The sequence below is a fragment of the Merops nubicus genome, unplaced genomic scaffold, assembly GCF_000691845.1.
Source record: "Merops nubicus isolate BGI_N331 unplaced genomic scaffold, ASM69184v1 scaffold15255, whole genome shotgun sequence".
Lineage (NCBI taxonomy): Eukaryota > Metazoa > Chordata > Aves > Coraciiformes > Meropidae > Merops > Merops nubicus.
In genome coordinates, this window is record NW_008609070.1 from 27681 (window position 1) to 47373 (window position 19693).

The 19693-nt window shown below is 40.2% G+C and overlaps 1 protein-coding gene across 1 annotated transcript in view; it reads right to left on the reverse strand.

Annotated features, from left to right (window-relative positions):
- The window catches only part of ALS2 (amyotrophic lateral sclerosis 2 (juvenile)), a 33921-nt gene extending 15890 nt beyond the window's left edge, over positions 1-18031 (reverse strand). Inside the window, exons 1-13 of the mRNA XM_008940496.1 lie at positions 17939-18031; positions 15796-15950; positions 13603-14522; positions 10910-11270; positions 9869-10037; positions 9321-9417; positions 8842-8928; positions 7721-7897; positions 5752-5923; positions 5172-5352; positions 3650-3715; positions 990-1152; positions 133-264 (exon numbers count right to left, since the gene is read on the reverse strand). Coding sequence (XP_008938744.1) covers positions 133-264; positions 990-1152; positions 3650-3715; positions 5172-5352; positions 5752-5923; positions 7721-7897; positions 8842-8928; positions 9321-9417; positions 9869-10037; positions 10910-11270; positions 13603-14522; positions 15796-15950; positions 17939-17958 — 2700 coding nt within the window. The 5' untranslated portion in view covers positions 17959-18031. The remainder of the gene's footprint in view (positions 1-132; positions 265-989; positions 1153-3649; positions 3716-5171; positions 5353-5751; positions 5924-7720; positions 7898-8841; positions 8929-9320; positions 9418-9868; positions 10038-10909; positions 11271-13602; positions 14523-15795; positions 15951-17938) is intronic.
- Between the last annotated feature and the right edge of the window lie 1662 nt (positions 18032-19693).

Sequence of the window (19693 nt, forward strand, 5' to 3'; positions counted from 1 at the left end):
CACCAGCTGTGACTTCAGGTCAGTGCTGTTTCCAACCCTTCTCAAGTTAGAGCACTCCCAGTAACAGACAGAGGGTGTAACACTAACAGCAAGTGATGCAAGCTGCTAAGGCACTGACAATGGTCACTATACCGTCATTTTCCCAGGAAAGGTCTTCCAGAAGCCAAGCGTGTATTCTGCTTCTTTCCTTTTCCTGTTCAGATGGAGAGCAAGGCTCTCGTAACAGGAACCAGAGTCGTGTAGCTGCTGGTATTCTGGAGAGGCCTACAGGACACAAGACAGAGCTGAGAGCAGTGCTGAACACCTGTACCAGCACCACCAGCCAAGCTGCAACACAACTGCACGTTATTAAATGAGCACCACACACGTGACAGTTGCTCTGGTTAATAAAGGAACAGTGGAAGCTAAGCTATTTTCATGGTCATGTGCTCTGTTGATGTGCTGGGAGTTTTTATAATCACAAAAGTTCCATGATCGTTAAGCAGAGAACCATTAGTACACAGTTACATGATCGAATACTCTGCATGACTAGATTGGGATAAATGTACAAGCAGCTACTCCTCCTGTTTATTCATCTTATATATAATTGCATTCTTTTGAAATGTCTAAATTGGTGGTAAAGAGCTACCTAACATAAGTAGTATTTTCAGTCGGGTATTACAGCTGAGGATAGCCACAATAACAATGCCAGATGGAACCAAAATGCAACAGGCAAACATCAAAAATAATGTATCTGCAATTAAGTGCTCAGGCACACAAACAAGTTCTGGCAGGGCAGCAAGTTTCTACCTGTCATGTGATCTGTGCAGGTGCAGGGTAAGATTGTGCAAATAGAGGTGTACGATCTTCCCTGCAGCAAACTCAAGTCTGAGGGAGCTTCTCTGAAAACTGAGCTATTTCTAATTATCTGACGTTGGCCTCACACAGTAACTTCCGAGCCATGTCTCAAGTGTGTATTTATTCAGATATAGATAACAAAGCCAACTTACTGCTTCAAAGCATATGGCAAGCTTCAGCAAAGTTTTAGCATAATTATGAAGTCGTCTAAACGGCATGAAAAACAGATCATTCAAAACTTCCACAAGCTGGAGGTTTTCATCATTCTTCTCAGATAGTTTCTGTAACAGCTCCTGGTTTTTACTCAAGAAACCTCTAAATTATGGGACCATTGAGGAACAGAGGAAGGAGAAAAGAAAAAAATACAGCAAGCCATCAGTGACATTTTATATAAATGAGCTCAGAATGCCTCTTTTTAGACTATCATAAACCAATAAAAATTATAAAGGCAAATGTATGCTGCTTATTAATCTGTTCTCAATTTAGCTCTCTAACAACGGCATACAGGTCTTCTTACTTCTACTCTCACACGCTCTCTCATTAAACTAGTTGAAGAAAGTTGACTAAGTTGCCCTACTTAGGAAGTAACTAATTGCCTTTTCCCCCTTTAACACTGGACTAGTGGAAGAGCCAAGAGGTAGAATGACTTCTCCATTACAGTTAGAGTACTAATGGTTCTAATGCTCTTCAACTACACACTTTGCTCCAGTGCACTTCCCTAAATATATCCTGATAATCTCTTCCCCACCCCTGCTGTTCAAGGCAACTGATGATTTTTTTTCCCCTAACTAGAAAGATTACATCCTACCTCAAAGAAAGGCAGGAAATCTGTTCAATCCTCAGGCTGATTTCCAAGAGGGAGAACTAATCTAGTTCAGAGAAGAACAGGGAAATGATTCTGAAGACAATGCAAAACCTGGATTTCTTTGTTAAAGTGAAAACAAACCTACTCTTCCCTCTCCTCCACCATACCCGTGTGCACACGTGCTGGCACATGTGACATCTGCATTGTCACCTCCAGCTGGGGAGCATCTAAACCACAAGCTGCAAGAATGGGGTGAGGCTGAGAGAGCAGGCCCCAGGGATGGCAAAACAGATCAGAGAATTGCACAGCAGGGTCCCTACGAATTCTGCATGATGAGTAAGGTGCCATTTCACAGGTCAAAATAACACCTCACCTAGGGTGGAGCATAATGGCATTTCAGAACTTGCCTCTCCAACAAACCTTAGGAATAAGATCTTCAGAGAGAAGACCCTATTTCTTAATTTTAAATCCAACCACCTGGATGGCTTGCTTTTTGAAGTACTGTGAGAGCCTCACAGAGGTCTCTCTGTAGAAAAGTGTCAAATAACAGACTCTTAACATGAGTATAATTTGTCTCCTCTTTCAGAGGACATGCTCAAAAACCTGCCAACAATGGAGACTTCTACTGGAGCTGGCATTTTTAAAGTTGGGACTATTTCTAATGCATTCATATCCTAAAATACCCACAAAAGACAGGTTGACATCATTAACCACTGATTTAAAGATAGTATCTCTCAGGGGGGTGGGTAGGGAAATTCACCATTATCAGCAAAAATATTCTTGACTTCCCTTTGTAAGTGGCAGGACAAAATTTCTAAGACATCCCCTCTCTGAAGTTTCAGAACCTGAGGAAGTGTTATGCACCTAATGAGACCCTGGCTGCAGCAGCAGCTGTGACACCCAACAGCGACAACTGATGTGATGAATTCAGTACAAGGAATTTCAGCATCCAGAACTTGTCAGTGCTAAACCATAAATAAGCTTATACTTGAACCAAGATTTCCTGCAAGTCATCCTAAAAATCTTGACCAATGCAGAAAGATTCCCAGTGTCTCTCTGCAGTGGGATTTTGTCTTAAGTCTCTGGCAAAGAGCAAATTGGAATTCTTTGCATTAGGCACCCTAGTGCTTTAAACAACTCCCAGTACCATCATTTACCCTACACTCAAAGTGCTCCATCAACAGTTGCTACAAAACTACTCCCAGGTCACAGAATTTATGAAGGAAGGAAAGCTGATGATTCCTTTGATAAGTTAAAAAATACCCTCATTGCAATAACTTCTTCACAGCACTAGAGCAAAAGATGCACAGTGTCATTGTTTCCTAAATAAAAATACTACTGAACTGAGAAAAAAAAAAATCTTTATGATCTATAAACTTCAACCATACCCAAATATAAGGCCTTAAGGTACAATTCCTTCCTCAAAGTCAAAAGCATCTTAAGAGCATCTATGCATGCGACAAAGCAGCCTTGAGGCAGAGAAGGTACATGTCCAGAAATGTTATTTTTGCACCATTTAAAAATGCTTCCATAAGCTTAAAGAATTAAACCAAAAGTGAATTCACATTATCTACTCTTACTAATTCTTACAGAAAAGTCTGCTGGTCTGTATTTTTTTTGGCAGCAGCATTTGAAAGAATAAAACACTATCAATTACTGAAGAGATGATGAAAATTTAACCACCACACTAAGCTTTAAAAAAAATATCATTATCTGAAACCTACTTACATTTCTTTGAAGAAATTTCCTATAATTTATGCTTTTCCCCCTCCCTTTTCCACATTCAAGATAAGTTAACTGAACCCATTCAGAAGTATTTTAACCTAAATTTCTATGACAGTTGAGAGCAAGTAACATTTTCTTTGTCTGATGGAAAAGGAGTAAGTGTACTCAGGTAAGTTGAGACCAACTCTTTGCCTGCTCATTACTACACACATACACACACAATTCTTTACAGTCCTTTGTTCACTGATCACAAACTGCAGAAAATGATGAAGGTTTGCTTACATTGCTGGCTTTGCAAGGAGCATAAATCCTCCCATCACCAGGAAGTTTGTTACTGAAGTACAGTACCTAAATTGGGAAGAAAAAAAGGCTCCAGTTACAAAAGAAGAATACCCCTACAAATAGTAATTGTTATTTCCAAGAGTTTAACAGTGAGATCTGTAGCATCTTTCACTAGATAAGTAAATGAAGTACTTGAGAAAATATTAAACAGTGCAACACTCAATGTCACTGGAGCACTTGGTATTCACCCTCCACACAGAGGACAGAACATACATTACTCTTGCACATTTCTGCTGCCACTAGCAAAAAGCAGAGAGCTTACTTTAATGAAAATTTAATTTGTTTGCTTCCCCAAAATTTGGGCGCTGTACAGAATAAGCCATCTGTTTCAAGAGTTTAATACAGCTAGCTTCTAATTATATTCAAGATGGGAAATTCTTTTTCCTGCTGTTCAGCATTCTACCTTTTACTTCTCCCCACCAAATTAGAGAACCATTTAAAAAAAAAAAAAAACACCCTTCTCCAAGGGAAGAGGTCTCAGCTTAGCCCAATTAACAGATAATACTTAAGTTGCCTGATGGATCCTTGGAAGATGCTCAAGGCACTATGCTGAGGAGCATGCACAGGGTCTAATGCCATACACAGTAAAACATGTAAAGCATTTAGAAAGTAAAGGAGGAGAGCAGAAGATGGGCAGTAACAACAAGAACAGCCTTTGACAGGGTGGAAGAAGAAATTCAGAAACTTTTCTGAGTAATGACAACTAGTTCTGGAAATTCAGGTTACACAAGAAACTGAAGTCAAAGACTAAGAAAGGGAGAAAAACCTATTTACAATTATGAACAACCCATTTGATAATGTCGTGGGCCACAGATAAAAACAGAATAAAGCTTTTAGGGTGATAGGGCTTAACTTTTTCACTAGTCCAGGAAAAGGAGTAACTGTTGTGCCTGTGTTAGAAAGAAGTGCAACTAGCTGCCCATTCAAAATGCTACTGCATAACAACTGAAGCTGGTGATTATGAAATTTTGGTCCTTTATTGATTTTACCAGGTGCCTGGTAACCAAGATGACATTCAGAGTGGACATTTTCACACTCCCCTCTGTAAAGCCAATACTCTTCACAAAAGCCTGGACTTTGAATGAAATTTTCCAGTAACTACAAAAGTTACAGGGGAAATACAGCAAACAGCATGACTACATAGACTTACTCTCCCAAAAGCATTAAGCTAATAAAAACAACAACTGGGATAATTCAGACTAAATTCTGAGTATTAAAGAAGCTCTGTCCTCTGGGTGAAAGGTGCAATGCCACTTAGCAGATACCAGGACAGAAGAATCGTTCTTCTGAGAGACAATTTTTTGTTAAGGACTGTTGGAAAGGCATTTTGTAACTACAATCAAGCCCCAAAGACAGCTTTACTTAGTAGCCTGGCCGTGGTAACTCTGTTACATTACATCACAAGACCCTTACTATTAAAGTAACAAACATGTCACTTTTTACAGGTGAATTGGATACTTGCTCAGTGTAACTATCCAGAAAGAGACTGGAATGCTTCAGGATGGCCAAGCTCCTGGCTTCTTTTACTCCATGAAGAAAGCTACTTAAAGAAGCTCCATGTTGACCAATGAGATAGCACAGCTTGCTGAACCTGCTTGCCATTTCCTGCAACAACTGGACTGTATTTGCATTGCCCAAATTATCTGTAACAGACCAGAAAGCAATTTAGCTTACCTTATGAAAGGGCAGCACCTACTGAAGAGGATTACCACAAGATGCTGTTTACAATTTTTACTGGCAATTTCACCTGATGGCTATAGTCTCCAGAATCAGGAATTCAATAATTTTAGACTAAATACAGCTCAAATAATTAAGTTATTTCAGATGAAAGAGTCAGGAAAGTACAAATGCTAGTAACAATGCAGATGTCAAAATGCAGCTGTATTTCAACCAGTTCATCTAAACAGGGGAGGAGAGCAAGATCTTAGCTTTACCTTAAAAATATATAACTACTTTTAAATTTAAAATTTTTTAATTTAAAGAAATTTGTTGTGAAGCATAGGGGAAATAACACCAAAGAAAATATCAAAATAAGTTCTTACCTAAACCTAAAAGAGGTCTAAGAATCTGAGATTTGATTTCGCTCAGCTTGAAATAAAACCTCCTCTCAGTGGAAGCCAACTCATGCAAACTGGCAATATATCCCATCACGTTTTTGTCTACTAAGAGCAAACAGTTGTCACCGCCAGCTATCACATTGCTAATGTACCCTATCTGAAAGGGAAAAAGAGAAAAGAAAACAGTATTTTCAGTTTTACTCTCTGATTTAAAAACAGGGCGATCCAGAACAAAGCATATCTTCAGGAGCTGTAGGTAAGTATTCATCAGCCACAGTGACAATCCATTCAATACTGGCTTAATACAAGAATGGTGAGAGTTAGAAGAAATATTTATAGTCAATGCTGTTCATTTTCCTGGTGCTGACAGAGCCTAACAGACACTGAGGGGGCTGTCTTTTAAGGGGGCTCATACAACCATTCTATGCTGAAGAGACAGCAACCTTAAGTTCAGTCACTTTTAGAACTGCAATGTACTTCAGGCTTATATCAACCTTCAAATAGTATCAACTATTAAAAAGTTGATGCTATTAAATAGTATCATTACATCAGCTATTTCCCCTATTAATTGGGAAGTGAGAAATACATGGCTTTAGTATTATGAGTGTGCTCTGAACTGAAAGTTGATACTATTAAATAGTATCATTGCATCAGCTATTTATTTCCCCTATTAATTGGGAAGTGAGAAATACATGGCTTTAGTATTATGAGTGTGCTCTGAACTGCAGTCCTTTATGGACCTGAAAGATGTCAGTTTATTGCCAAGAGTAATTTAGAGTACCAATAAACTGGCCCAATACTAATGACTGCCCTGGTAAGAACACTCACACTGCAAGCCAGGGTCAGAGGAGCTGTTAGCAGGTATTGCCTTCCACAGCAGACAGAAGCAAAACTCTCCTCTAAGGTCAGCACCAGCACCACTGAGGCATTGTGGCTCTCCACCAATTCTGATCCACAAGCAGTGTCACACAGCAGTTCAGTGTCTGATCTCTACTTCCATTTCCTTTGGTGTTAAGTAGAGGACTCCTTAGAAACATTGAGCCAGGCCAATTGTGATATGGGAAAGCCTACAAGCCAGAAGGGCAGGGCAGGGCAAGCAACAACCTTACAGAAGGAACATGAGCATGTGTGGCTCTGCACACACACGTGCACACGCATCACACACATGTGTGATGTCTAAATTCCTGTCCTTCCTCAAAATCCATCTTCAGCTTCTATGCTGCTCAACCTAGGGAGGTAACAATAAGACCCAGAAGAGCTGAGACAAAGAGTTGCTTTCTACCCTCATCATCTCCTTTTTGTTACCTTCAACTCAAGCTGGTCTGAAACAACACAGACAATCTGGAAGAGAACGTGCAGAGTACACGCTGCCCAACCTCAGGCCAGCTTCAAGGTAGGAGAACACCTTATGAAGAACAAGGCATAGGGGCACCTCCTCTCTCCCATAAACACACAAATGCACATTTTGGTGCCGTTGCTCAGTTCCCCCTTCGCACTCACAAGGGAGGAGGAGGAAAGGAGATGCTGCAGAACCCAGGGGGACCTTCTGCCCACTCACAAACAAGATGTGTGGGAAGCAGAAGGGGATAGAGCAGGCAATGCTTGCAATCACTTGAGAAACAACAGGAAAATGAAGAGCAACAGCAGCAAAGAATAAACATATAAAACCTGTGGTGAAGACAGAGCACGGTGTAAGGGGTCACTTGTGCAGAATGCATGCATGGAAGGAAATGGATCAGACACTGGAAATGCTGCCTCCTCCCTCAGACAGGAAGAAAGACCAAGAGTCAGGCAGGGAAGAGAACAATACTTAGGAGGACTCCTCTCTGCCCTCCATAAGCTGTGCTCCTGATTTAACTGCTAGGAACCAGTTATTTGACACCCTTAAAGCTACTTAAACAACCAGCACCATCATCACTGTGATCTACTTTAACTTAAAAACAATGCCACTCACCTTACTACAGGACAGTAACAAAACTGGACTCTTAGTACAGCTATTTTCATACAAATTATCTTCTGTTGTTGTCTCCTGGCCACTGTAATATAATCCTGGTTGGAAGTCCTCCTCATCTGCTAAGAAGAGGGAGTAATCCAGTCCTGCTGCTGTACCCCAAACACCATCACCACACACCTGCAGTTCATGAGGAAGGAAAAGACATTAGAAATCATCACCCAAAGCTGGAAGGAGAGGGGAGCAGTTAACTGCTCCAGCCACACATGCACATAATACACCTGCCAAGAAAAAGTACTACAGTAACTGGTAAGTTTTCAACTTCAGCATCTCATAACAAATACATTTCCTGCATGTATACTGAAAATTTCCTTTCTTTCCAGTCTTCTTCCTAATGGCTGATTTTTTGCTTTTAAATTATTTATCAGTTTTATTGTTAAATGTACATCAGGTGAGGTTGACTAAAGCTGGGACACTATTCCCCTCTCTACATCATCTAGGAAATCTATCAATTGGGAGACAGCACACTACATATTAACTTCCATACGGCCTAAGCAGGAAAACCCTGCAGCTAGTTTTAGGCCAAGACAAGCACCTGAAAATACAGGAAAGGGTCTAGTCTAATGCAAAAATCATTATTTATCTATTCAGTAAATGTGATTAAAAGTTCAAAACACTCAGAACACCCACTGCCAAAACAGCCCTAGAAATATATAAACAAACAACAAATACAGTCATGGTCTAAAGCTAAAAATGCTGTTTTAATTCTAAACAATTGGTTCTAGCATTCCAAAGTATTTAAAAGTTTTAAACATTGTTTTTAAACATTGCTATCAAAGAAATCAACTGCAAGGTAGAAGTGAAATTTGATGTGAAGACACAACCAGGCACATTTCTCAGTTTTAGAACTTTAATGTGGTCAAAAACTAGGGGAAGTCAGTGGAAGGCATTTCTTGGGTAGATTTTCACAAGCTCATCTAAGGACCTTATTCACAGTATAAGCCAAAGAAAGGGCTCTATCACTCTAGAGCACACAGATCCACAAACAAGAACAGTTTTTAGAAATTACTTTGCACTGACTTGTATAAGAAGAGACCCTAAAGTGAAACTAAAGCACAGACAACAGAAGGTACCTTTGCGAGGCGAGGGACAGTTGTTGGGGAGCTGGAGTGCCCCAGCTGGCCAGAGACATTACTGCCCCAGGAGTACACCTGTAAGGAACATGCTGATCAGGATGGGTGTTTATAGCAGTGGACACACACCAAACTGCAGTACCATGACACACCACGTGTGCAAACACACACAAGTGTGCAAGACTCGTGTACCAAGAAGCACCCTCCTAATTTCCACCATCTTCCTTTATTCTCAAATTGTCTTCTTTTGTTCAGAAATAGAAAGTGCCAAATCAAGTCATGGCAATCTTTAAAGACAGTGTTGATGGTACATGCAGAACTTGGGCAGAAATAGAATTAAGATTCCACACTGCTTCCACGTTGCCTCCCACGGGAACAAAAGTTTAGAAGCAAAAGAAAAAAGATTTTAAACACACCAAACATGACAATGATGTCATGGATAAGCAGTAAACGATAACAAATGCCTGTACCTGGGATTTGGCAGTGAGTGCTAAGGAATGGTGGCCTCCAGCAGAGAGGTGAATCACTTCTTTACCATCTAGGCTTTTCACACACAGAGGCTGAAGCCTGTCAAGCCCCAGAACCCATAAGGGGCAGGGGGAGGATAAGGGAAGAAGAAGCAAACAATTATCAGAGGCATTCTTAACACAAAAACAAATTCCAAGTTTAATTTCTTTCCAAAACCAAATTAGAGAAAACAACCACACATGAAGCCTTTTGACAATAAACCAGCTTAGTAAAAAAGGTCACAAAGAGCAAAAGTTGATGATAAACCTCGCCCCAATTTGGACAAAGTCAAAATACCACCAAAACTCCTATAGATTACAAGGGGAAAAATCATAATCGCTTGACATGCAGTAACAATACAGCACAAAACATGTTACTTGAAGGAAGCTAGGTCACAAAGCTTCAAAGAACAAAACCAAGTTGATTGAATTTGAGAAAGCTGACTACTCAAGATTTCCTAGTGACCTACTGAAACAAAGGAAAGGAAAAAGCCAAAAAAAAGCAATCTCACCTTGGCAAAACGTCGCCATGCCCTAGCTGTCCTTCCTTGCCCTTTCCCCAGCTCCACACCTCCGTTCTTAGGGAGGGTAGAAGAGCATCAGCCTCACCACTGTAGGTTGGAGTCAGAGCCACAGTCCTCATTTTTGCCCGCCCTACCTTCCGTAAGAGCCTAGGAGACACTGAAAACAGCCCAGAAGAGAACAGGATGAGCAGCTTTTCTAGGTAAATGTATCACTCGGACTTCGTGTCGCACAGTAACCACCATCTGAGATAACTGATCAAACCTTCTTAAAGAGGTCTTAAGACTGATAGCAAAGGCTGACACACAACAAGGTAAGTTACTGGCACTCAGAAGTAATGCACATGCCAAAAGTAAACACATCCCAACTATTTTAACCAGCTATTAGAGGATAACAGGCATATGAGAACTACGCAGTTACACCAAAGCAAATGAACCAAAACAAACTATACATTTAAAGTGTGTTTTGAGACAAACTATATCCTTATGGTGAACAAAAGATTGCACAACTTCCAAAAATCTCCCCTCAGATCCAAGATCTATATAGAACTAAGCCCTATACCTATCCAGAGCAATCAGCAACACTAAAATCTATGAGGGAAGGTCACTAACTCTGAGGTTTGGCAGTGGGAACTGGAATCTTTCTAGGTCCCTTGCTCAAAACCAGTTCAGTGCAGTAGGGACTACATGCCACACATTTTTACCTGCTGTACAACCTATATGGAAGACAGTCTGCTGTCACTTTGCAGTAAGGTGCCCAGACTACTACTAAATAAGGGGCTTTACTTGACCAATAAAGAACATTCCTACAGCCACTCTGTTTTTGGTTTTCTTAGCATGCAGTATCTGTTAGTCTTCACTCCCTCCACCACTTTTGAGTCCTAAGATAATAGTTTATAATTCATAAACAGCTTCGGTAGATTATTCAAGTTGTGTTCAATAAACATGTTTCATTTTCAATTATAAACCATTACTAATTATTAAGCATCATTATATTTTTTCCAGTTGGTTTTCCCAACGTGCCTTTTTTACCTTGTGACAACAAGCCAGGCAGGGAAAGTCTTCGGCTCCCTCCTTCAGATTCCTCCTCTCTAATATCTACTAAACTGGAACTCTTCTTCCCCTGCAAGGATTCCAGTCTGACCTGCTCCTCTCGACTGTCTTTCAGAGCCTCAGGCCCTGGGGACCCACTGCCAGGCTGAGATCCAGGTTCACCTGAAGGTGTGCCATAGAAGTTCATTACTTTCTTCAGAGACAGTGCTCCAGCCTCATAGGTAGCAGCCACCCTCACGCCAACCGCTGAGACACAGGAGGACACCAAGCTGTTCAGGGCAGAGGTGCCAGTGCCTGGGGGGCCTGGGATACACGCCCCGAGTTGTTCTTCTTGAGAAGGCTAGAACCAAAGCAAAATTGCAGGCTATCACACCAGACAGCACATAACAGGAGGATGATAAACACTGTTCAAACCACGTGCTATGTTGAACAAGAAGCTATGAGAAAGCTTTCTGTACTTAAGTGTACATCTGTTCCTCAGAACTGTATTTTTTCAGGTAGGACCAAGACCAATCACCATGTCTGTGTGGACTAGGCTGTGTCTGTTGCATTGTCCTTGTAGGAGACAAGCAGGCCCATTCCTAAAAAGCTGCAGTCTGCCTTTTTTTTTTTTTTTTTTAAAAAAAAACACACACACAAAAAAAAGGATCTTTGTAAGCAAATATAAAAGTGAGATTGAATTTTTGGCTTATTACCAACTACTTTGCCATGAATTTAAGTGTATCAGTGGGCATGCTGTATTTACACAGAGATATGGTAAAAGGAAAACAGGGATTCCTGGATTAATTTTGCAACATCTATCACAAGACCAGGCTGGGCTACAACTGCCCTTGTGCTGCTGTTGTACCTATGTAAAGCCTAGTTAATAACCAACTCACACCAGGGAGAGACAGACTCAAGGCAACTATTAGTACCAGCACATGATTACCTGCAATAGCAACCAATTTACCTACCAATTGAGAAATACTGCACAACTTGTGTAATAGTTTTTCACAATTTGTGAAATAATTTGAATGTTAAAACAAAGACAGCAAAGTTCCCTTTTCCCTCCTAATAGATATTTGGACATAATATTATTGTAATTATTACGGCTCATTTTGTTCTGCCAGAAGGAAATCAACCTTTGACTTCTCTTATTTTGTAAAAACTTAGGCTATAGGATTGGGATTGGTCCTATTCACTTGTACAGCATTCCGTTTATCAAAGGCATGTCTAGCAATACAGAAAACTTGACTTGTGTAGGAAAGCAAAGAGAAAAACAGGATTTCACTAATGCTGGCACATGACATTAGCCCTCATCCCCGCTCCTCACACGGATGCTCCGCTGTGTTAAGATGCAGTGAATCAATTCCAGACTTGTTTACTCCTGGAACTGTGAGGGAAAGGGTACTCTTGAAATATTCCAGGAACAAGAGTTGAGAAAGAGAGCATGAAACTACATGTTTCACTCATCTCTTAATGGCAGGAGTTCTCGCAAGTCTGAGACACCCAAAATTGCTGGAATCCAATTGTATTAGCAAACACAAAAGGAAGGAAAACCGTGTTCACACAATGTTTATTTCTCTGAAATAAGTCTCCCTCAGAATAGGAAAACAACTTGCTGAGTCACCAAGTTACTGTACAGTTTGTTTTGGTCTTAGTACTACTTTTTTTTTTTTCATCAGACATGTTAGCAAAAATCAACTATTTATGAGGCATTTATCTCCTAGAAAATTTATTAGAAAAAGGGTCTCCTAGAACCATTATGAAAAAATTCTTACTGTAGCTAGAAAAAAAAAAAAGTAAAAAACTTTTGTCTACACAGCACTTGAAATGACAAGAGGAATTTTCCAACATGAGCTTTCCCATAAGCCATTCAGAAGGACAGTACTTCTGTAGGGACTGCCAAACTGAACCACAAGATTTTGGATTCATTTTCTGTCTATACAGCTTTTGGGTTGTATCTTCTTCCCTATATCCCAAATACATTTTCCACTTTTTGGAAAAAAAAAATCTTAATACTTTGGCAGGGAGCTGTCAACAGCTCTTGAACCTTCATATCAAGCATGTTCTGATGCTTACTAGGAAATTGTTACTTCACTGTTTTGCCATAGCATCAAAACAGTGTTGTTGAACCACTTTCCACATCACACAGAGCAGTGCTGATGCACTTCCCATCCCTGTTCGTATGCTGATGCCAACACTACACCATTAATAGTAGAAGCCTTTTGGTCAATTCTTTAACAATATCTTTACACTCTTTACTTGCAATCTAGAATTTTCAACTGATTGACAAATTAGATTTGTGAGTGATTCATTCTACATATAGAAAATAAACTTTTACCTTAAAAGTAAATTAGGTAAGTGCCAGCTTCCTGTCACACACAAATGGGAAACCCATTTATCATAAAACAGAAAAAGAAAAATCAGCTTGCATGGTTCTGGTCCTGTGGACCACAAATAGGAGAGAGTACAGCACTGTTAGAGCTGCTCATATCAAAGATTTACAGCTGTACAAGGATGGAGGACAAAAAGTCTTCCACTTAAAAGTTGAGAACTGTCACAAAGAACACTTTGAAACTATAGGTACATCACAGCTACACTAAACCAACAGAATTTTTTTCACTTGTGAAAAAAGCAACATTGCCACTGACACAAGAGGAGTTGTAGCAGATTAAGAGCTAGTTACCAACCTGCTCGGATTCTGTGCAGATGTTTTGCTCCAGCCTCTCATTTAATGAGTGTTCTGATAAACTGATCAAGTACTCTTTTACTTCTTTTTTGTCTGGGAACTGAGCATTTCCAGGACTAGACATTCCACTCTCCTCCTGTCCATCGTTGCTGGAAAGCACACTTGCTCCATCAGATTCTAAAGCAACAAGGGTATGCTCTCCCACAAGTGGTTTCTGAGAGTCTTCACTTTGGCTACCTGTTACACTTTTTCCTTCCAGGGTCTCCACTGAGGGACAGAAGACACGGTTTTCTGCTTGGTTATCAGACAGTGCAACACCCAGTGGGCAGCAGTGGCTATCTGAAATGATTACATGATCTTCCTTGTCCGTCATGGTAATGAGGAGCTGGCTGCAATGATTGCACCTCTCTGGGATAGGTTTCATTTCCTGCACAGGGAGACATTGTACCAGAGCCAGGCTGTGGTAGGCTCCACAAGCAATCTGGAGCACAACACGTCCTGCCAGGTGCTCCACCTTCTGTGGCTTGGTCACGGGGAAAGTGGTGGTGATGAGACCCAGCTGGCAGCCGCTCCCCCAGGCCCATATCTCTCTGCTCAGCGACAGGGCCAGCGTGTGCTCCTCCCCACACGCCAGCTGCAGGATCCTCACTGCTAGCAGGGGACTGGTCTCAGAGTCAGAAATGCTGATGGGCTGTGGCTCTGGCACACACGGCTGGTTTGGAACTGCACACTGTCCAGCAGCATTGTTGCCCCACATGTACACCACGCCGCTCTCCGTCACGGCTCCGTTGTGGAAGCTGCCGGCTGCCACGGTAATAACGTGATGCCCAAGCAAAGTGTTTTCTAAGATAGGGCTGTTAGCACACGACTTCTCCAGTCCTGGTCTCCAAGGCAGTTGTCCAAAACTGTAGACCTCTCCTCCTGGGGAATAAGAAAACAGGAAACCTCAGCATGAGTCTAATGAAGTTAAACCAATACAAAAAAGAGCAGAGAGATTCAGATGAACAAGTAACCATTTTTAGCTTACTCTGGGCTCAGTGAGACTGAAGCTATGAAAGCTGCTGGTTGCTCTCTGCTACTGCTGCTGTGAAGTTCTGAACTTATGCTGCCCTGTGCATGCAGGCACTGTTGAACTAAATGATGCCTTTCTGCTAAAAATCCTACTATACCCATAGTTAAGTGTATTTATCAATCCTTTCTATTTTAAAAACACAGAACACAGACATAGAACCATGCCTGAAGAGCACAATGAAGTACAGAGCTCATCTTCCCATAAAGAGGTCTGGCATCACCAAACTGTACCATTTGCCAGCCTACAGTAAAATAGGATTGCCCTGTCAGGTGAAAACTGGGGTGCTGCTGCTAGTTTGTGGTCGTGCTGCAGCCTCTCCAAAATGTCACTACCTTTACCTGAAAGGACTGCAGCAATGCTGGTTCAAGTTCCTTTGCTAATTCTAAAGAAAAGCAGAAATCTAATTTTAAAATGGCCATCTGTTCTCACAGCAACAGAAGAATGGTGAGTTGTACCCACAAACAACAGCCTTCATGGGGCAACAACACATATGCAAGAAGCCTTTTGAATTATGAAATAACCACATTCTAAAAAGCCCACTGGTGTTCCATAACAACTGCAGTAGAGGAGAGGTGTTTACAGCCAGCCCATCAATAACCTGGAATCTTTCCTTCAGGAACATCAGAGGAAAATCAAAGCAGCAGCTCCCAGCTCTGTGCCCACCGATGGGTACGAGCGGGGACCAAGCTGTGCAAACGCTGCAGAGGGCCTGGCCCTTGGAAACACTTTGATTCACAGTGCCAAACCACACACAAAACAAAGCTTGCTCTCCTGCATCTGCTAGCTACACATTTTCCCAGAAGCACACAGAAACCCAAGCTCTTACACATCAAGTCTTTTTCTGAATGGAAGACATCACAAGAAATGTAATTTTGAGTTAAGGAGTTAGCACAGCTCAGACCACCCTACCATCTTCAAACAGGAAATCCAGAGACATTGGTAAAAGACCCTATGCATATAATTTCCATTCCAACACAGTTTTAATAAGGAAACACTGGCAAACTTAGCAATCCATTTAGAAGTTGTGAATGAGACAGAATGAAAAAAAAATCTAAAAAAAGAAAATTACTATAACTGAAATTTGTTACTACCTCAAATCTTTACACTTAAGGTGTCTGTTACCTTCTGTTAGAAGTAACCCATGATGTATTCCCAGGGCTGCCTGTAAGACAGTCTTCCCACTGAGGCCTGGAAGCCTTTCTGGAGTTGCAGAGCAGGAACCAGCTTTCCAAACATAGACCAGGCCTCTCTCTTTGGCTCCTTCTGCCTCTTCTGAGCTACAAAAAAAATGGAGGAAATACAGAATCAGCTTGAAGTCTCCTGTGGTTCAGTAATGCATATTTTGCTTTTGACATATGTAGGAGAGGCTTAGTAGTTCAGGCCTTAGTTTTATTTCAGGAAGTCAACATATTTAATTTACAACTTGGCAATCTTAATCGAAATGTTATTTAAATGAAAAAGAAGTATCTTCTATTTGAAATATTAGCTTTCTTTTTCAATTGTACTTTACTGCCTGAAAAGCAGCTGATCTTGTCACTAGTAAACTTACAGACACATTCATTCACACCTCATGCAGCCTCATGATCTTGCTCATAGCAAGATCAAATTAACCCACAATTTTGTGGCTGTAAACTGAGGGAGATCCTTGCATCAGTTCTACCTACATGTCAGCAACTCTGGTTCTCCTAACAGTGAAATTCCCAATGTTAACCCTTCCTGTGTTGGAAAGCAGAAGGAACAACATTCTTGGTTTATTAGGTTTCATTCATGTTTTATATTATTCAGCTTTTGGAAATCAAAAATGCAGGAAAGACAGCCTTATAATTTTGTTTTTATCAGTCACATAAAAGATCAAGTATGCTGGAAATACACATCTCAAACAACATTTGCTCTAAAAATACGTAATAAAGCAAAGGATAATTGTGTGCAGATTTTACCATGAACCAATTGCTTCCATTCACAGTGTCTTCAACACTTTACACCTGTAAGAGCTCAACCTTTATATACTTTCATTTCTACCTCTAGAGAGAAAAATTAGCTTTGGGTTGTTTTTTTCCTCTTAATTCTTAACAAGTTTCTCGGATTCAAATGTGTCAGTCATTTAAATCAATGGAACCCAGAAGAAGAAGAAAAAAAAGACTGAAACACAACAGAAACATCTGGGGTGCAGGAGTGGCTGGAACTATCCAGAGCTGGTTTAGCACTTCAGCACACCCTGGGCCTGAATGCTGAATCAGCAACTTCTCCCATGCAGCAGAAAAATTGCTCAGAAATACAACACAAATACACAGTTCTAACAATGTGTGGAATCACTTGATTTTAAGCAAACACAACAATTCATTTTAAACATCAACATAGACTGACAGCATTTCAGGTTAAATGAAGCATTTTCTCCAAATTTAAAACTTTATGTAGAAGTTTTGTTATCCACCCTGCAGGAAAAAGTAGGTTTAGCTCCTTATTTGCCAACAGTCAAGTCATTTACTCTCCACATAAGCCAGTTCTTGCAGCTTTGCATGAAGTTGTGTAGTAACACATACAGGGCAGTGAGAAAAGCTTGGACAGAATGGCAATCTTTGTCTTGAGGAAAAGGCACAAAATATCAAATGCATTCTGAAACTGAAGTGAGCCCAGAAAAAGCCAGTCCACAAGGCCACGTTGTAGGCAATGTGTGCAAGTAGCACACTCAAAAGTCATAAGGCCCTATTCATGCAGGCTAACAATTTTTTAAAACTAAAAATTTTGCCAAGTTTGGTGCATAGGATGAACAATACCTTTGCACAATCTGCCTCTGAACATTCAGGATGAGAATAACTAAGATACAGAATTCTTTCTTGGCTCCTCTGCCCATCCCCAATCCCTCTTCTTTTTCCACGTAACAGAAAAAAAGAAAAAAGGGAAAAAATTTTTTTAAAAAGTCTGAGTATGATAGTTAGGACATTTACCAAAAATCAAAATATGGGTTTTACTCAGATGGGCAAAGCACACCACAGAAAACACCACAATAATACAGAGTTTTCATGAACACACTGTGCCTTAAGTTCAGTCCAAAGTCTGATATTTGGGCTTTTACCTGTTTAATAAGTCTTCAGAGAACAGTACAAGACAAATTTGGACACTCACATAGCAGGATTTATTACAACACACTAATTTTCCATCCCAAAAAATCTGACCTCTGTCAGACATGACATAAACTTTACAGGATGATCACGAGCTGGCATATTTCAGGGCACCTCTGTGGCTTCACCTTGCTGCTCATTCTCACCTTCTTTCCTGTGAGTCCATCTGTCAGTGGCAGCACTCCATCACCACCAAATCATGCCTCTTTCAGAAGAAAAAAAAACAACTTCCACAAACTGTAAGACAAAAACCAGCTATTTAATTGCAAATAGTGTTAAACCTAAGAAACCACAAACAACCAACCAAAAAAACCAAGAAAAGCTTCAGATCCCACAAGAAATAAATAACCACTTCCCCAACACAGGGCAGGCTGAAGTATTTAGTTTGCTCACACTGAGCTGGCAGACAAAAGCTAAACAGCCAGACTTGTCCTACCCACTCATCTCACAACAAGCCTATTGTAAGGGCAGACTGAACAAAACCCAGTTCAAAGGCAGAAATTAACATCAATCTCTCTCTGTAATTCTCAGTATACCACTCAAGAAACATCAAATTGCTCCACTTTCCATCTAAGGTAAGAGAGAATTCTATTTTCAAGCTAAATTTATAGAGTAAACAGATTTGTATGAGCAGAAAATGGTCAAGGCTTGAATTCATAATCATATTCCTGAAGCAAAGCAGGTATCACTGTTAAAGCTACAGTTCTACTAAAGCCTCTGCAGAAATGCAGAAAGCCAATTAAGAGTCCAAAATATTTCTGCACACAAACTGACAGCAGAGTATCTATGAAGATAAGATCACAGAAACCAAGGAGAAAAAAGTGGCTGCTCTATTTACACTTTCAGATTTTGAGTTGTGCAAGTTCACCCTGACATCTTCCTAAGGATACCTTTGTACTGCTTTTCTTGCAAGAAAACAAATTGTTGTTTCTGTTTGGCTTTTTAACATTGAAGAAATTGTAATTTTCCTCCATCTAATTACTAGATTAAGTATTAAAATTTCAGTTAGAGTAATGCATGTAATCATATTTATTCAAATAAAATAAGATTTATAAATTCTTTAGTCTTCTTGCTTTACTAAACTCTTTAATATAATGGTCTTTTTAGACAGCATATCTCCAGGAAAAGATCCAGAACAAGTAGTTTGAAGCTCTTACATACAGAAAACAAATCAAATCTGGCCAGTCTTGATTACAGGAGACAACATGCAAACCTGTAACTCGCCCACAGAAGTTTCAGTCCATGCTTGGAAACAGTAATCATCAAGTTGATAAATAATTTAAGTAACTAACACCAATTCCAACACTTTCACCAGCCTGCTCTGAACAGTGAAATACCAAGCAGACCTTTGTGCACATAAACTTTAGCAATAGATCACACAAAATATTTCCAGTTTTCAAAATACAGGACACTAAAAATAGTGATTTAGACTTTAGGGTTAGCGAAAAACATCACAAAAAGATACAAAGCCATGAAAATGCTATGAAATCAAATAAATATCCCAGAATAGTATTGTGACAACTCACATGCACTTTGTTCTAAAAGAAAAAAAAAAAAACAAAACAAAAAAACCACAGCATACTGGCAAACATACTTCTTAGGAACAGAAAGCCATATGGGTCACCAGATAGATACTGCTTTCAAGACACTTCTGTCTCTCCTTCCCCAACTAAAACCAAACAAGAAAAACCCCTCTCACTCACACCTGTAAATGCCAACTTTTAAAACATTGACAAAAATCTCACAAATACAAGGAAACTGTCCTGCCACACTTCAGTAACAGGGCTGGTGATGAAACATCAAAGAAAAATGGAAGCATATTTTTGGAACTTCTAACTTGATGGCATGTTCTTGCTCAAAGTATATTTGTTTTTTTTTTTTTTCACCTAGTCAGAACCACC